Source organism: Natator depressus, chromosome 9 (genome assembly GCF_965152275.1).
Source record: "Natator depressus isolate rNatDep1 chromosome 9, rNatDep2.hap1, whole genome shotgun sequence".
NCBI lineage: Eukaryota > Metazoa > Chordata > Testudines > Cheloniidae > Natator > Natator depressus.
In genome coordinates, this window is record NC_134242.1 from 15746329 (window position 1) to 15759205 (window position 12877).

At 42.5% G+C, this 12877-nt stretch overlaps 1 protein-coding gene across 6 annotated transcripts in view; it reads left to right on the top strand.

Annotated features, from left to right (window-relative positions):
- Positions 1–1336: 1336 nt before the first annotated feature.
- Positions 1337–12877, top strand: part of TNIK (TRAF2 and NCK interacting kinase) — a 302103-nt gene continuing 290562 nt past the window's right edge. For 4 of the 6 annotated variants that reach the window (XM_074963569.1, XM_074963575.1, XM_074963571.1 and 1 more), the window contains exon 1: positions 1338–1792. In XM_074963569.1, coding sequence (XP_074819670.1) covers positions 1736–1792 — 57 coding nt within the window. In that variant the 5' untranslated portion in view covers positions 1338–1735. Of the gene's footprint in view, positions 1793–12877 lie in introns of all 6 variants that reach the window. The other 2 variants (XM_074963574.1, XM_074963576.1) reach the window with 2 other exon arrangements.

The window sequence follows — 12877 nt, forward strand, 5'->3', positions numbered from 1 at the left end:
AAGTAGAGAACCAGTCTAGCTGCTTCTATTGAACCAAAAAAATCCAGTTGTGGACACATCTCAGAGCAAGAGCACTGCAAAAAAACCCAGATCTGATATCTGGATCCTGTGGGTTCAAGTCAATTTTTAGGCCTCAACCCCATATTGAATGGCATAGATAGAGAATTAAGTGTAGGCACTTCTTCTACATCTAACAATTCCAGATCCTAATTCATCCGGGAACATGAGTGCTGCGAAAACCTAGATTCATGTATCTGAATCTTGGCAATTTTTGGCCCCAGCCTCCGAATTGTACAAATCTAATATACAGTAAGTGGCTGCTCTTGCACCAGGATGTGTGGAATGCTAAATTCTCTTGGTAAAGGAGAAGTGGCAACGTGTGTTGTCTATTTTAATGGTATAATTAGGGGGCTTGGGGCCAACAAATGGAAGGATCCAGCTGCTAAATATTTGTGGTGCTTTTGTGCAGAGATGGGTCTAGATTTTTGAAGTGGAATTTGGGGAGCTACCATTCTCTCTGGCTGGTAGGCTTCTTGGATTTGGAATTTAAATAGAACTATCTGAATCTAGCAGGATCCATGTACCGGATACACATTTTTGCAGAGCTGCTGCATCAGTTTGCAACAGGGTCTGGATTTTTTTTGGAGTGTCTACATTTTTTATCCCTCTATTTAAACAGTAAAACTTGGGGAAGTAGTGCTCAAAATTGACTGAATGCAGCAGAACCCAGGTACCATGCATGTGTTTTTCCAGTGCTATTGGGCTGGGTTATATCAGGGTCCAGATTTTTCTCTTAAAGCAGGAACAGCTACACTTCTTTTCCATGTAGATAGTATAATGGGCCAAAATTTGCCAAGATCCAGATGGAGCTAAATGCCAGATCCGGGTTTTTGTGGTGCTCCAACTGTAGGGTGTATGTGTGTGTTTGTGGGGGTGAGAGTGTGTGTTTGTGGCGGTGAGTGTGTTTTTTTCTTTTTTTTTTCTTCTGTAGCTCACGAAAGCTTATGCTCAAATAAATTGGTTAGTCTCTAAGGTGCCACAAGTACTCCTTTTCTTTTTGTGAATACAGGCTAACAGGGCTGTTACTCTGAAACCTTTTTTTCTTTTGAAGTAACAGGATCTGTTACAATTGTTCTTTATTTTGATGGTCCAATTTCAGGGTTGTAGGTCCACAAATCGGCAGGGTCCGGGTCCGGGTCCGTGTCCAGGCAGTTTTTACTTTTATTCCTTTCCCCTGAAGGATAATAGTGCAAAACACATGGCATGGAAATGCTGCCTGTCTCCTGAGGGAAGGCAACACCCACTTTGTGACTCTCACTCCTCCCAGGAAGCCGTGATAGACACTTGTGTGGCTCTCTCTCCATCCGACTGGAGGAGTTGATGTGTCTCATTATAACAGCAGCCAATGCAGCCGCCATCCACAGAAAAGCAAAAAGCATGTCCTATTTAAATACACCCACTCCCCAGCATCACCCTTAGCTTTGCACCGGCCTCACCCTCCCTACCAAAAGGATTGCAAAGGAAGATTTGCCCAGGCAGGCACGGCTCGCTGAGGGATTTTTGTTTTGTTTTGTTGTTGTTGTTTTCGCTCCTGTTGTCTTTTTCCTTGGTGTGCTGTGGGGGTGTCTCGCCTGAGGAGAGGAGAGGAGTGAAGTAGACCCAGGTGGGGCTCCACGCAGAAGATCGCAGCGTTTCATTTATATTTTTGGTCAATTTCACCGGCAAAGAAGTAAACATGGCGAGTGATTCTCCGGCTCGGAGCCTGGATGAGATAGATCTCTCAGCCCTGAGGGTGAGCGAAAAAATCCTCCTCCTAATCCAACACCCCCTCTCCCGCCCCCGCGCTTTATGGCTTGGCATGGGATAAATTTGCTATTTTATGCAAGCGGGTGGCATTTGTTCGGCTTTGCAAGGGTGATTCAGCGGCAGCTCTGGGCGCGCGCGCCCGGGCGTGTGTGTGTGTGACAGAGCCCCAGTGAGCGTGTGTGTGTGTGTGTGTGACAGAGCCCCAGTGAGCGTGTGTGTGTGGGTGTGATGCTTTTTGAAGATCGAGGGGAAAAATAAAGAAATCTGCAGGACTACAACCTGTCCTCCCCCCCCGGCACGGAATAACTAGCCCAGGGCGAGCTGCTGGTCCCGAGACAATGTCCTGTTGCCCCCCAGCGCTGTGTGTGTTCATCACGTAGCTCTGGATGGGGGTGGGGTGTAGCTCGGTCATCCCTGCCTGCCTGGTTGGTTTTTGTTTTGTTCAGGGGGGGAATGTGGGGGTAAGTCCAGGCTTGCACGGCAAGTGGCTCCTCTCCCCCTTTGCTATTCGGCCAGCATCTGGCCGGAAGCGAACCTGCGGCTGCAAGGTAGCGACCCCTTGAGCGGCTGGACGGGGCTGGGGACATGTCTGTGTCTCCGTCTGCCGTGCTCTCTGCTGGGTCTCCGCTGTGTGGGCTGGGCTGGCTCTGCGGCTCCGCTCCACCTGGGAGAAGTGTGACATTTCCCTTTCAGCTGGGTTCAGCCAGGTGGCAGAGACATTGGTTTGAATTAAAGCACAGACGCAAACAAACCCTGGCCAGGGAGGATGTGGCTTTTCGTTTCTTTTTGTCCTCAGCTATGTGGTAATGCTTACAGCAGCACTTACCCTGCTGATCTGCCTGCTCTTTCGTGGGGCCTGGCTCAGCTGCTGCCTTCCCCCTGTGTGGAAGGAGGTAGTGGGGAAAATAAAGTCCATTTTGACGTTAGTATTGTGAAATTAGCGCATAATGAGCCCTTAATGATTTCCCTCCTCACCTCCATTGCCCCCAGGAGAATGGGATGCACCTTTCCTTGCCGTTCTCAACAGGCACCGGCTTGTCTTATGGAGCTTGATTAAATAAATGCTTGTACACACACCGGTGTGTGTGTGTGTGTGTATTTTTATACACACGGGTCATCACTGGGACGGAATCAATGTGGGCTACAAACACAGATGTGGTGGGCGGGCATTGGAGTGTGGAGGGTCACACCTTGTGGTACAGCACATTGTCACACACTGATGCTAAACCCCGGGAGCCTTTTTTGTGTGAGTCTTCATCTGTTTTCATTAGCTCCTTCCTCCCCCCCCCCCCACTTTTTAAAAGATACAGCCCTTATTTTAATTTAAAATGTACCGTTTAGATGTCAAGTTTACCAAATATGGCAGCCATCACTTTCTTTGTGACCTGGCGGTTTTTCCTCCTGTTTCCCTAACTTTTATTTTCTTCCATCCTTTTGGTCCTAAGACTGTATTGCTGGTTTCAGCTATTGGTCGCTTAAAGGAGTAGAACCTAACATGAATATGGCTCTTGCAATTCTGGTCTGAAAGCTCATTCCTGCTTTATTACAGCAAGACTGCTTATTCCACTGCTGGCACTGACTTTCTTAACAAGAAAAAGAAAATTAGAAGCAGCATCCCCTGAAGACTTTCAAGCGTGTAGCGTTAGAAATATTATTTGCTTCAGTGGAAAGAAGGGCCCCCTTTAACTCATTTGCCCCACTTTCTTGCTGGTGAGTCTCTGGCTGAATAAGGCTGCAAATGATTGCTCAGCAGTTCGAGGTGTGGACAAGAATGTCATATCAGGACCCTGCATTTTAAAAATAAACATTTAGGTCCAATTCACCTCTCACTTATGCTGGTGAATATCAGGAGAAATGTGATTGACCATAACACCAGTGTAAAGCATATGTCACCTGAAAGAAGAAACAGCCCCTACAAAACTGTGGTTTGTTTGTTTGTTCTTAAGGAACATCAGCAGTTTAATGTCCTCATAACACTTATTTTAAGAATTTCTGTAGAATTTCCTTCCAATTTAAGGACCTGAGTGTTTTACAATTATGTCGTCATATTTTTGTTTGTGTGTGTGGTTTTTTTTTAAATGGCAGATCTTGTGCAAGATATAGTCTGTCCAAAATAACTGATATTCTTTTAGCCTCTGAGCAGGACTGTGTTTGCATTTGAAAAAATGATTCCAGAAATGGAGATATGAAATTCTCTACTGAAATTGCATTCATTTTGCCTCTTGCTTTGCACTCTTACCATGGCTTTATGCCCTGTCCCCAAATAAAAAAAAAAATTCAACCAAAAAGCTATCCTCCATTAATTTGATCAGCCACAGGATCTGTTGGCTTGGATTAATGGTAGATCTGCCTCAACAGTATCTAGATGTTGAGTCTCTTTATGCTGCCACTTTGAACCCCTGAAGAATGGTTGGTGCCAGTGTTGACTGGTGGGGAAGGAGGGTGTATGAGAAAATAAAGGGCATGCTGTGAATCTTCACATACCAAAGTGAAGATAATCTGTCCAGAGCTCCCAAAATTAAGAGACATGTATCAGGTTGGAGAAAAGCCTATTTGTATCTACTACATCAGATAAATTATTCAAGAACAGTTAATCTGTGTGCACATTTGACCCTACATGATGCTCCAAGGTCGGCAAGACCTAGGGTGAGCTGCTGCTCTGGCTCAGAAGTAGCCCTTAGCATTAGGGATCAAATTTTTCTCAACACCTAGCTGTAAAGAATAGATGTCATTCATTCATTTGGGCCTGAACTTCATTTTCTAATGCTTTATTCCCCAATGTACATGGCACACATTTCCTGGGCATAGCAGACATTCCCTGGATATGCACAAAATCCAAAGAGGAAGAATAGCAGACGCTGAATAATTTAAATGGGAGAGGCCTGTTATGGCATTTTCATTTCAGTTATTCAAGTCAAACAAAAATTGGGTCCCTAATTTGTTGAGGAATAGCTCTTCTAAACGAACCTCATTTAGCACTTAGAATAACTGAAGGTTATTCAGCTGATACGTTGTGGAGTTTCAATCATTCCACAGTGTCTGAATCAAAAATCAATAGTAAATTTGCTGCCAGAGCACAAAACATGTCAGAGAGGAGTAATTTCCTTAGGCTCACACAATTTAATTCCTTACAAAATAAGGAAAGGGCTGTGTTGCTGCAGCTTTGTAAATGTGTGTGTCTAGGTAGAGGAACCATTGTTCAGTTCTCGACATGTCAGAAATAGTGAGAAATAGCTATTAAAAATGTTATAAACCAGAAGCGGACAGCCATTCAAAGCCAGGTTGACAAAACAGTTCATGCCTAAAAACAAAATGGGAAAAACGAAAAGAAATGCTTATGAAATGTGTCACTATGTTTGATTCAACTGAAATTTTGTTTTTGTAAACACATTGATCAGAAAGAGAACACAATGCACAGAAAACCTGCCTATTAATAAGCAGTCAAGTAAACTTACACTATGCTGAGTCTTAATCATGAGGTTGTCATCTTTCTTTCTTCTGGTTTCCTTTTCTCTCAAGTAATAGGGGTATATTCAACACTTCCATGGAATTAAAGTATGGTGTGCAGTTCAATATTGAATATGCTTTGAATAAAACCAAGAGTCCTGCAAACCCTTTTTCACACAAGCAGGTTTTAGTGACCTATGTAGTCTCACTGACTATTTGCCTGAGCAGGAATTTGCAGAATTGGACTGCAAACCGGCATTAGTAAATGCCATTTAAAAAATAATAATAAAGTTTTTCCACATTGATATTTATGCCAATCAAAGATTGGTCCACCACAGTAGTGTGTATATGTGGAACAAAGGTCTGAAGCAATTAAAATTGATGCATTGAGTGTGACCTGCTTAAAATGCATGGATCGCTGCACCTGGTAAGCATATTTAGGACCCAATTCTGCCTTCTTTGCTGTCTGTCTCCATCAATCATTTTATACAGTGCTCATCATCATGGTATCCGTGTGCCTTGGCTTCAAAAAGGAAAGCTGAGGGCACACGAAGAGGCAGAATGAGGCCTTACATATTGGAAGAATTCTGGAAATATTGATCATTCGGAAGGCTGATGAGTGTTGTTAATGTTACAGAAAAGTGTAAGTTAAGATGATGAAGATACCTAAGAACAGGTAGTACCGCATATTACACTGACATGGGGATTAGACAAATAGCAAAATAATGTTCTTTTACACTGGGTTGGAAGATATTATTTTATATTTTTGCCAGTCTTTTCGACATGTTTAATAGCAGAATGAGTGGAATTGGCTTGGCTGTTAGCAGAATAATGTTCAATATCAGGAATAGAGCAGGCTGTTGAGAAGCACTTTAAATAGGGGGACTTCTTTAAAAATAAAAATGAGGATTTAGTAACTAGAGATCCAATAGGACATTTTTTTGCTACTGTTAAATTCACACTATGTTGTAAATCCAACATATAATAGTTCTCTGTCTGTAAGGTGCTTAAAGATTTTTTTTTTCTTTAAGAGGTTTTATAACCTGCTCCTCTTTAGTGGGGTCCCAGATCTCTGGCCTGAGCCCAAACTTCTACACTCCAGTTTTACAGCCCTGCACAAGCCTGAGTCAGCTGACACAGGCCAGCCATGGGGTTTTATTGCTTTGCAGACATACCATAGACTTTAGGGCCAGAAGGGACCATCACAATCATTTAGGCTGAGCTCCTGTACATTGCAGGCCATAGAACTTCACCCACCCACTCCTGTAATAGGCCCATAACCTTTGGCTGTGTTACTGAAGTTCTCATACCTTAGTTTAAAGACCTAAAGTTATAGAAAATCCATCATTTACTCTAGTTCAGACCAGCAAGTGACTTGTGTGCAGAGGAAGGCGAAACCCCTTCCTCCTCCCCCAAGTCTCTGCCAATCTGACCTGGGGGAAAATTCCTTCCCAACCACAAACATGGTGATGATCACTTAGACCCTGAGCCTGTGGGCCTGATGTACCAATCAGACACTGGGAAAGAATTCTCTATATTAACTCAGAGCCCTCCCCATCTCTGGCCATTGGAGACATTTGCTAATGCCATTGTAGGCAATCTCATCATACCATCCCTTCCATAAATTTATCAAGCTCAGTCTTGAAATATGTTAGTTCTTTGCCCCCAGTATTCCCCTTGGAAGGCTGTTCCAGCACTTTACTCCTCTGATAGTGCTGGAAATGGCCCACCTTGATTATCATACACATTGTAAGGAGAGTGATCACTTTAGATAAGCTATTACCAGCAGGAGAGTGGGGTGGGGGGAGGTATTTTTTCATGCTTTGTGTGTATAAAAAGATCTTCTACACTTTCCACAGTATGCATCCGATGAAGTGAGCTGTAGCTCATGAAAGCTTATGCTCAAATAAATTGGTTAGTCTCTAAGGTGCCACAAGTACTCCTTTTCTTTTTGCGAATACAGACTAACACGGCTGTTACTCTGAAACCTCTGATAGTTAGAAACCTTTGTCTAATTATAAACCTGTTGATGGCCAGTTTATATCCATTTATTCTTGTGCCAGCATTGGTCCTTAACTAAAATAACTCCTCTCCTTCCCTGGTGTTTATCCCTCTGATGTATTTTTAAAGAGCAATCATATCTCCCTTGAGCTTTTGTTTTGTTAGGCTAAACAAGACAAGCTCCTTAAGTTTCCTTTTGTAAGTCAGGGTCTCCATTCCTCCAATCATCTTAGTAGCCTTTCTCTGCACCTGTTCCAGTTTGAATTTATCTTTCTTAAACATAGGAGACCAGAACTGCACACAGTGTTCCAGATGAGGTATCACCAGTGCCTTGTATAATGGCAATAACACATCCCTGTCTCTACTGGTAATATCTAGCCTAATGCATCCTAGGTGCATTAGCAACCTCTTTCATGGTCGCATCACATTAGTGGCTCATAGTCATCCTGTGATTGACCAATATACTCAGGTCTTTCTCCTTCTCTGTCGCTTCCAACTATAGTCTCCAACTTATACCAGAAATTCTTGTTCTTAGTCCCTAAGTGCATGACTTTTTATTTTGTACTATTAAATTTTGTCGCATTCTGTTACCCAGTTTTCAAGGTTGTCCAGTCTTGTATGATATTCTGGTTCTCCTCTGTACTGGCTTTACCTCCCAGCTTTGTGTCATCTGCAAAGTTTATTAGCACACTCCCACTTTTTGTGCCAAGGTCATTAATGAAAGTGTTAAATAGATTTGTCCCAAGACCAATCTTTGAGGAACTCCACCAGTAACCTCCCTCCAACCTGACAGTGTCAGCATGTCATTTCTCAAAACAACAGATTTCAATGTCCCGGAGCCTAGTTCTTCAAACATATATGTTAGCAGGATTGGGTCCCAAGACTGCCTGTGAGCTATTGCAATGGTTGCCATAGCTTGATCAGCTACTGTCTAATCCATCTTGAATCACCGCTTCTCAGCCACTTGAGTGTGAAAGTTGCTCTAGAAAAACAAATCCTATTCTTTCATCACTTTGAGACTTGGTGATTGCACAGCTGTGCCTTGTCTAACTAGTCTTGGCATGCCTGGATTTAACATGCTTAGGTACACTTTGTTCTTATATGTGATTTAAGCAATAAGGGCCACATAGCAATCCTTCATTAGTCAGAGAAGGACCTGCTGGGGTGGATAAGGAGAAGGGGCTTGTGGAAAATAGAAGGCACTTAGCAGCTGTTCCTTGCCTAATTGGTAAAGGAGCCTATGTGGGTCCTTATTTTATTATAAACCAAGAACAGTCTGAAAGCAAATCCCTGAATCTGAACACTGCTGCCTCTGGGGTGTTTGAAAGCCAGATCTGGATTTACAGCTTGAGCTCCTCTCTGTGATAAACCTGGCTGCTAGAGATCAGCGGCATTGTTTCTCTCTCTTATTTTTTTTTGGTGAAAGGTTGATGTCATTTGCCTCAATGCCTCTATTTCTGGATGCTCAATTTTAGACTCCTGAAAGAGGCTTGACTTCCAAAAAGTGCTGAGCACCCATCCTCTGGAAATGGGGTCCATTTAATGTGCGTGATGTTGGGGTCCCCAACTCACTTGTCACTTTGGAAACTCTTGGTATTAGGGTTGGTTCCAGGGGAAGACGCTCGGATAAGTAGTAGTGGTATTGGCTGACTTTTGTGTAGAACTGGATGAAACGCAACGGTGTCACCGTTTATTCCCATAGCTGTGCCTCTGTAGGACAGTGAAGTTTTGATGACCGTTTGTTTGCGTTAGCTGATCTTTATTAATTAAGATATGAGCCTCTTGTGCACTAGTAAGAATGCTGGCATTGTACTGTTACCAGTATTTCATCAGTTTGATAACATAGGATATACCACATACAGTAAAGACGTGCTAGAAATGCTAATAATGCTCCAAACGTATGAACAGCCACTCTAAAACATCATGACAGGTTTCAGAGTAACAGCCGTGTTAGTCTGTATTCGCAAGAAGAAAAGGAGGACTTGTGGCACCTTAGAGACTAACCAATTTATTTGAGCATAAGCTTTCGTGAGCTACAGCTCACTTCATCAGACGCCCGATGAAGTGAGCTGTAGCTCACGAAAGCTTATGCTCAAATAAATTGGTTAGTCTCTAAGGTGCCACAAGTCCTCCTTTTCTTTTTTCTAATACATCATGCATTTCAGCGAAGTGTTGGAGTGGTGATCTGGGAGGGAGCCACTGGTTAAAATTCTGCCATCAAATTGAAGGGAAGTTTGGGGTGATGTTCCTGAGTATCTTCTTTCTAGATACTGCTAAATCAGTTCTACTAGAGATGACTTATCCTTGAGGCTCATGTGAATCCTCTGAAGAGCAGTGTTGTGGTGGTGGTGCCTTTGTACAGTATGCTACAGTTCAAAATGTCAGATGTTCCCTTTGGGGAGAAAAAAAATCCTGGGGAACAACACACCCAACAAGGTCTTCATCATCATCTGTTCTATATGACACAAGCAGAAGAATGTTCTGTACTGTCAATATACTGCGTATCTTTCAGACTCTGAGGTATAAATTCTTCCAGCACATGCACTTAATGAGTTTTAGCCTCAATCAGGAAACCCCCTGAGCACATGCTTAAAGTTAACATGTGCTTAAATGCCTCTGATCAGTAGTGATGTTTTCCTGAATTGGCCTATGTTTAGTAATGCTTTTGGTTAGGGCTCTAATGAGAGTTTTTGGTTAAAAGGGAAACAAAAGAAAGCAATCTGCACTGCCTCTGCTCTCTACCTTCCAATATATGAGGTTTATTGAATGCCAGGGAGTGGAGGATTTTGTTTAAAACATTGGCTTCCCTTAAATTGGCACTGATATAGCCTATTCCTGTACAGTCCTGAATCTTAGCAAATATCTCCGATTTCTTCCCTTTCCCCTCCATGAGTGGGGACACAAAGAATATCATCTCATGAGTATTTTGAAATCTGCTGTTGATATTTATTTGACACTCCAGGTTTAAAAGCAAAACAGCCTAGTGATTATTGAATATGACTGACACCTTTACTATTGGGGAATGGTATACTAAGAAGTATCACTACGAGTACCTCTCGTCTGCAACCCTGCATATCTTCTGTGTACCAAATATACACTATGTAAATACAAGTAAGTAGTAGTTGGTTGAAATGCTCTTGGATTCTTGAGTTCTGGATTTGTCACCATTAGGGTTGAACCATTTCCTGCTAATGATCTCACTGAGTCTCTCTCTCTCTGTTCCTTTCTCGTGGCCAAAACATATTCCTTTAGAGACTTGTCATGTTGTTAAAAAACGTGGCTATGAAATATCTGCTGCTGTAGGGCCTTGACCTCTGCTCTGGTCAACTATCAAGACAACTGTGGGTTGTTTTGTTTTTAAACTACAGAATATAGCACAAATCCAGCAAGGCACTTACCTGTACTTAAATCTGCTCAAGCACATGCTTAACTTTAAGTATGTGCTTAAAGTGCTTGGCTAGGTTGGAGCGTAAGGATGGTAAAAGTAACTCTTAAAAAAAGGCATTTCAATAGTGCGTGTATATACAAGGCAGTCAGTACATCAGATTACACCTTTTATACACACGCAGGAGCAAATGATCAGCGTAGACCCTGTAATTTCTATACGAAGGTGTTCAGCTACCAAACTACATAAAATGTAGTGGGTAGAACAGGTGGTTAGGAATAATTGTGATCTCCGTTTGAACTGGCTGTAAATGTATTGACAATAATCACCCGTGTGCGTCCAAGGAATAGATGCACTTGAAAGTTACTGTATACAGGATCATGGTGCACAGACAGTGCAATCATAACTTCAACTTGCAAACTCTGAGATGCTCTTTGAAAATCCTTCCCGTACAATTGGATTTGAATCTTAAATTTCCTTGCTTGATACCTGAAGACCAAGGGCAAAATATTGATCATCATTCTGACTTCCACAGACTTAAAATATAAACAAGGAGCTTCTAAAACAATCCTATTAGATTTCACACAGTTCTATCTCTAGGGAAACTAGCAATAATGGGCAAATAGGTAACATGGTGTGGAGAAGGGAAAAAATACAGTTTGATGCAATTTATAACATCACAATTGTGACAATCAGCAATAGCCATTAAAGAGAGCAAGAGAAGACTCAACTCCCGTTTGGTATGATATATATCAGAGGGGTAGCCGTGTTAGTCTGGATCGGTAAAAGCAGCAAAGAGTCCTGTGGCACCTTCTAGACTAACAGATGTATTGAAGCATAAGCTTTCATGGGTGAATACCCACTTCGTCAGATGCATGTATTCATCCACGAAAGCTTATGCTCCAATACGTCTGTTAGTCTAGAAGGTGCCACAGGACTCTTTGCTGGTATGATATAGGGCATCACGCCAATCTCTCTTTGATTCTGTCTTATTATAATTGTATTACATTTTGAAAAGCTTGCTTTTTGAGAGTTGAAGTTACAGTAGTATCTAGCTCTTCTAATGCTAACCTTCCTTTGGAGAGCTATGGATGGAGACTGGCTTTCTCCCCATTTTACAGATGGGAAAACTGAAAAAAAGGAGAACAAAACCTGTGGCAGTGCGTCTCAAAGCCTGCACCTACAAAAGGGCTTGCGTTACAAAATAGCTGAATAGATGCTTCTGCTCAGGCTCTGAGGTCCACCCCCTTGCTGGGTTTCAGACCCTGAGTGGGAACAGCTCTGCTGCTATTTTTAGCACTGTAGTGTGACCCTGAAGACCTGGTCTCTGAGACTTGTTGCGCTGCTGTTTTTTTGGTGTGGTTTAGACATATCCTGAGATGTGAAACAATATATTCAACGTCACACAGCAGACTAGGGGAAGAGCTGGGACTAGAACCCAGGGCTCCTGATGCTTAGCACAGCACATCACCCTCTCCATTGGACTACACTGGCTTGCTGCACTAACAGAAGCCGCAATCATTCCAAGCTCAGTTACATGAAGAGCTACATTTAGTAGTTATAAAGCCAGTAGCCTTTGATTTTTCCCCCCTCTATCTCCCTCCCTTCTCCTTTTGTTGCTCTGAACTATGCCTGCATATTGAAACTGCCTGAGAATAGAGCAGGCAGCAAATGCAATGAGCTTTGACATTCTGCATGTAAAAGGCTTATGATTTCAGAGGGAGAACTGTCTAAAGAAATGGCAAAACTTTTTTTCCCCAGCACTAAATGCAGGACTAATCCTGAGGTAGGGGCTCATTGCCCTCAATTTCCCAGCGGCGTGCTCCACTTCTTGCAAGACTAGGCCCTAGCTTTTTGCTTTTGTACCCAACGAGTTTGGCTAATTGCTTGTTTTAAAAGGGGAAGGAAGCATATGAAGTTGGAAAAAAGTGTTTAACAAAGAGGTTTAATCGTGATTCATTTATAATTTTCTGCACTCTTGATTTTACTGGTTTAAATGGTGAACGCTTCCAGAATGGAGAGAGGCTCCTATCTTTCAGTCCAGAATGGTTTTTCTGATATTACTCACTCTCCCCACATACTCACCAGGTCACATCCCCGAAGTTCCAGGTGTGTGTTAGTAAGAATCGTCATCAATGTAAGTGATAAAATAAAGCAGCCAGCACTACAGTATCCAGGTGGATTTCATATATTTTAGGGCAAGAGCATGCAATGCTTCTTCCCTACAGAAGAGGTGAG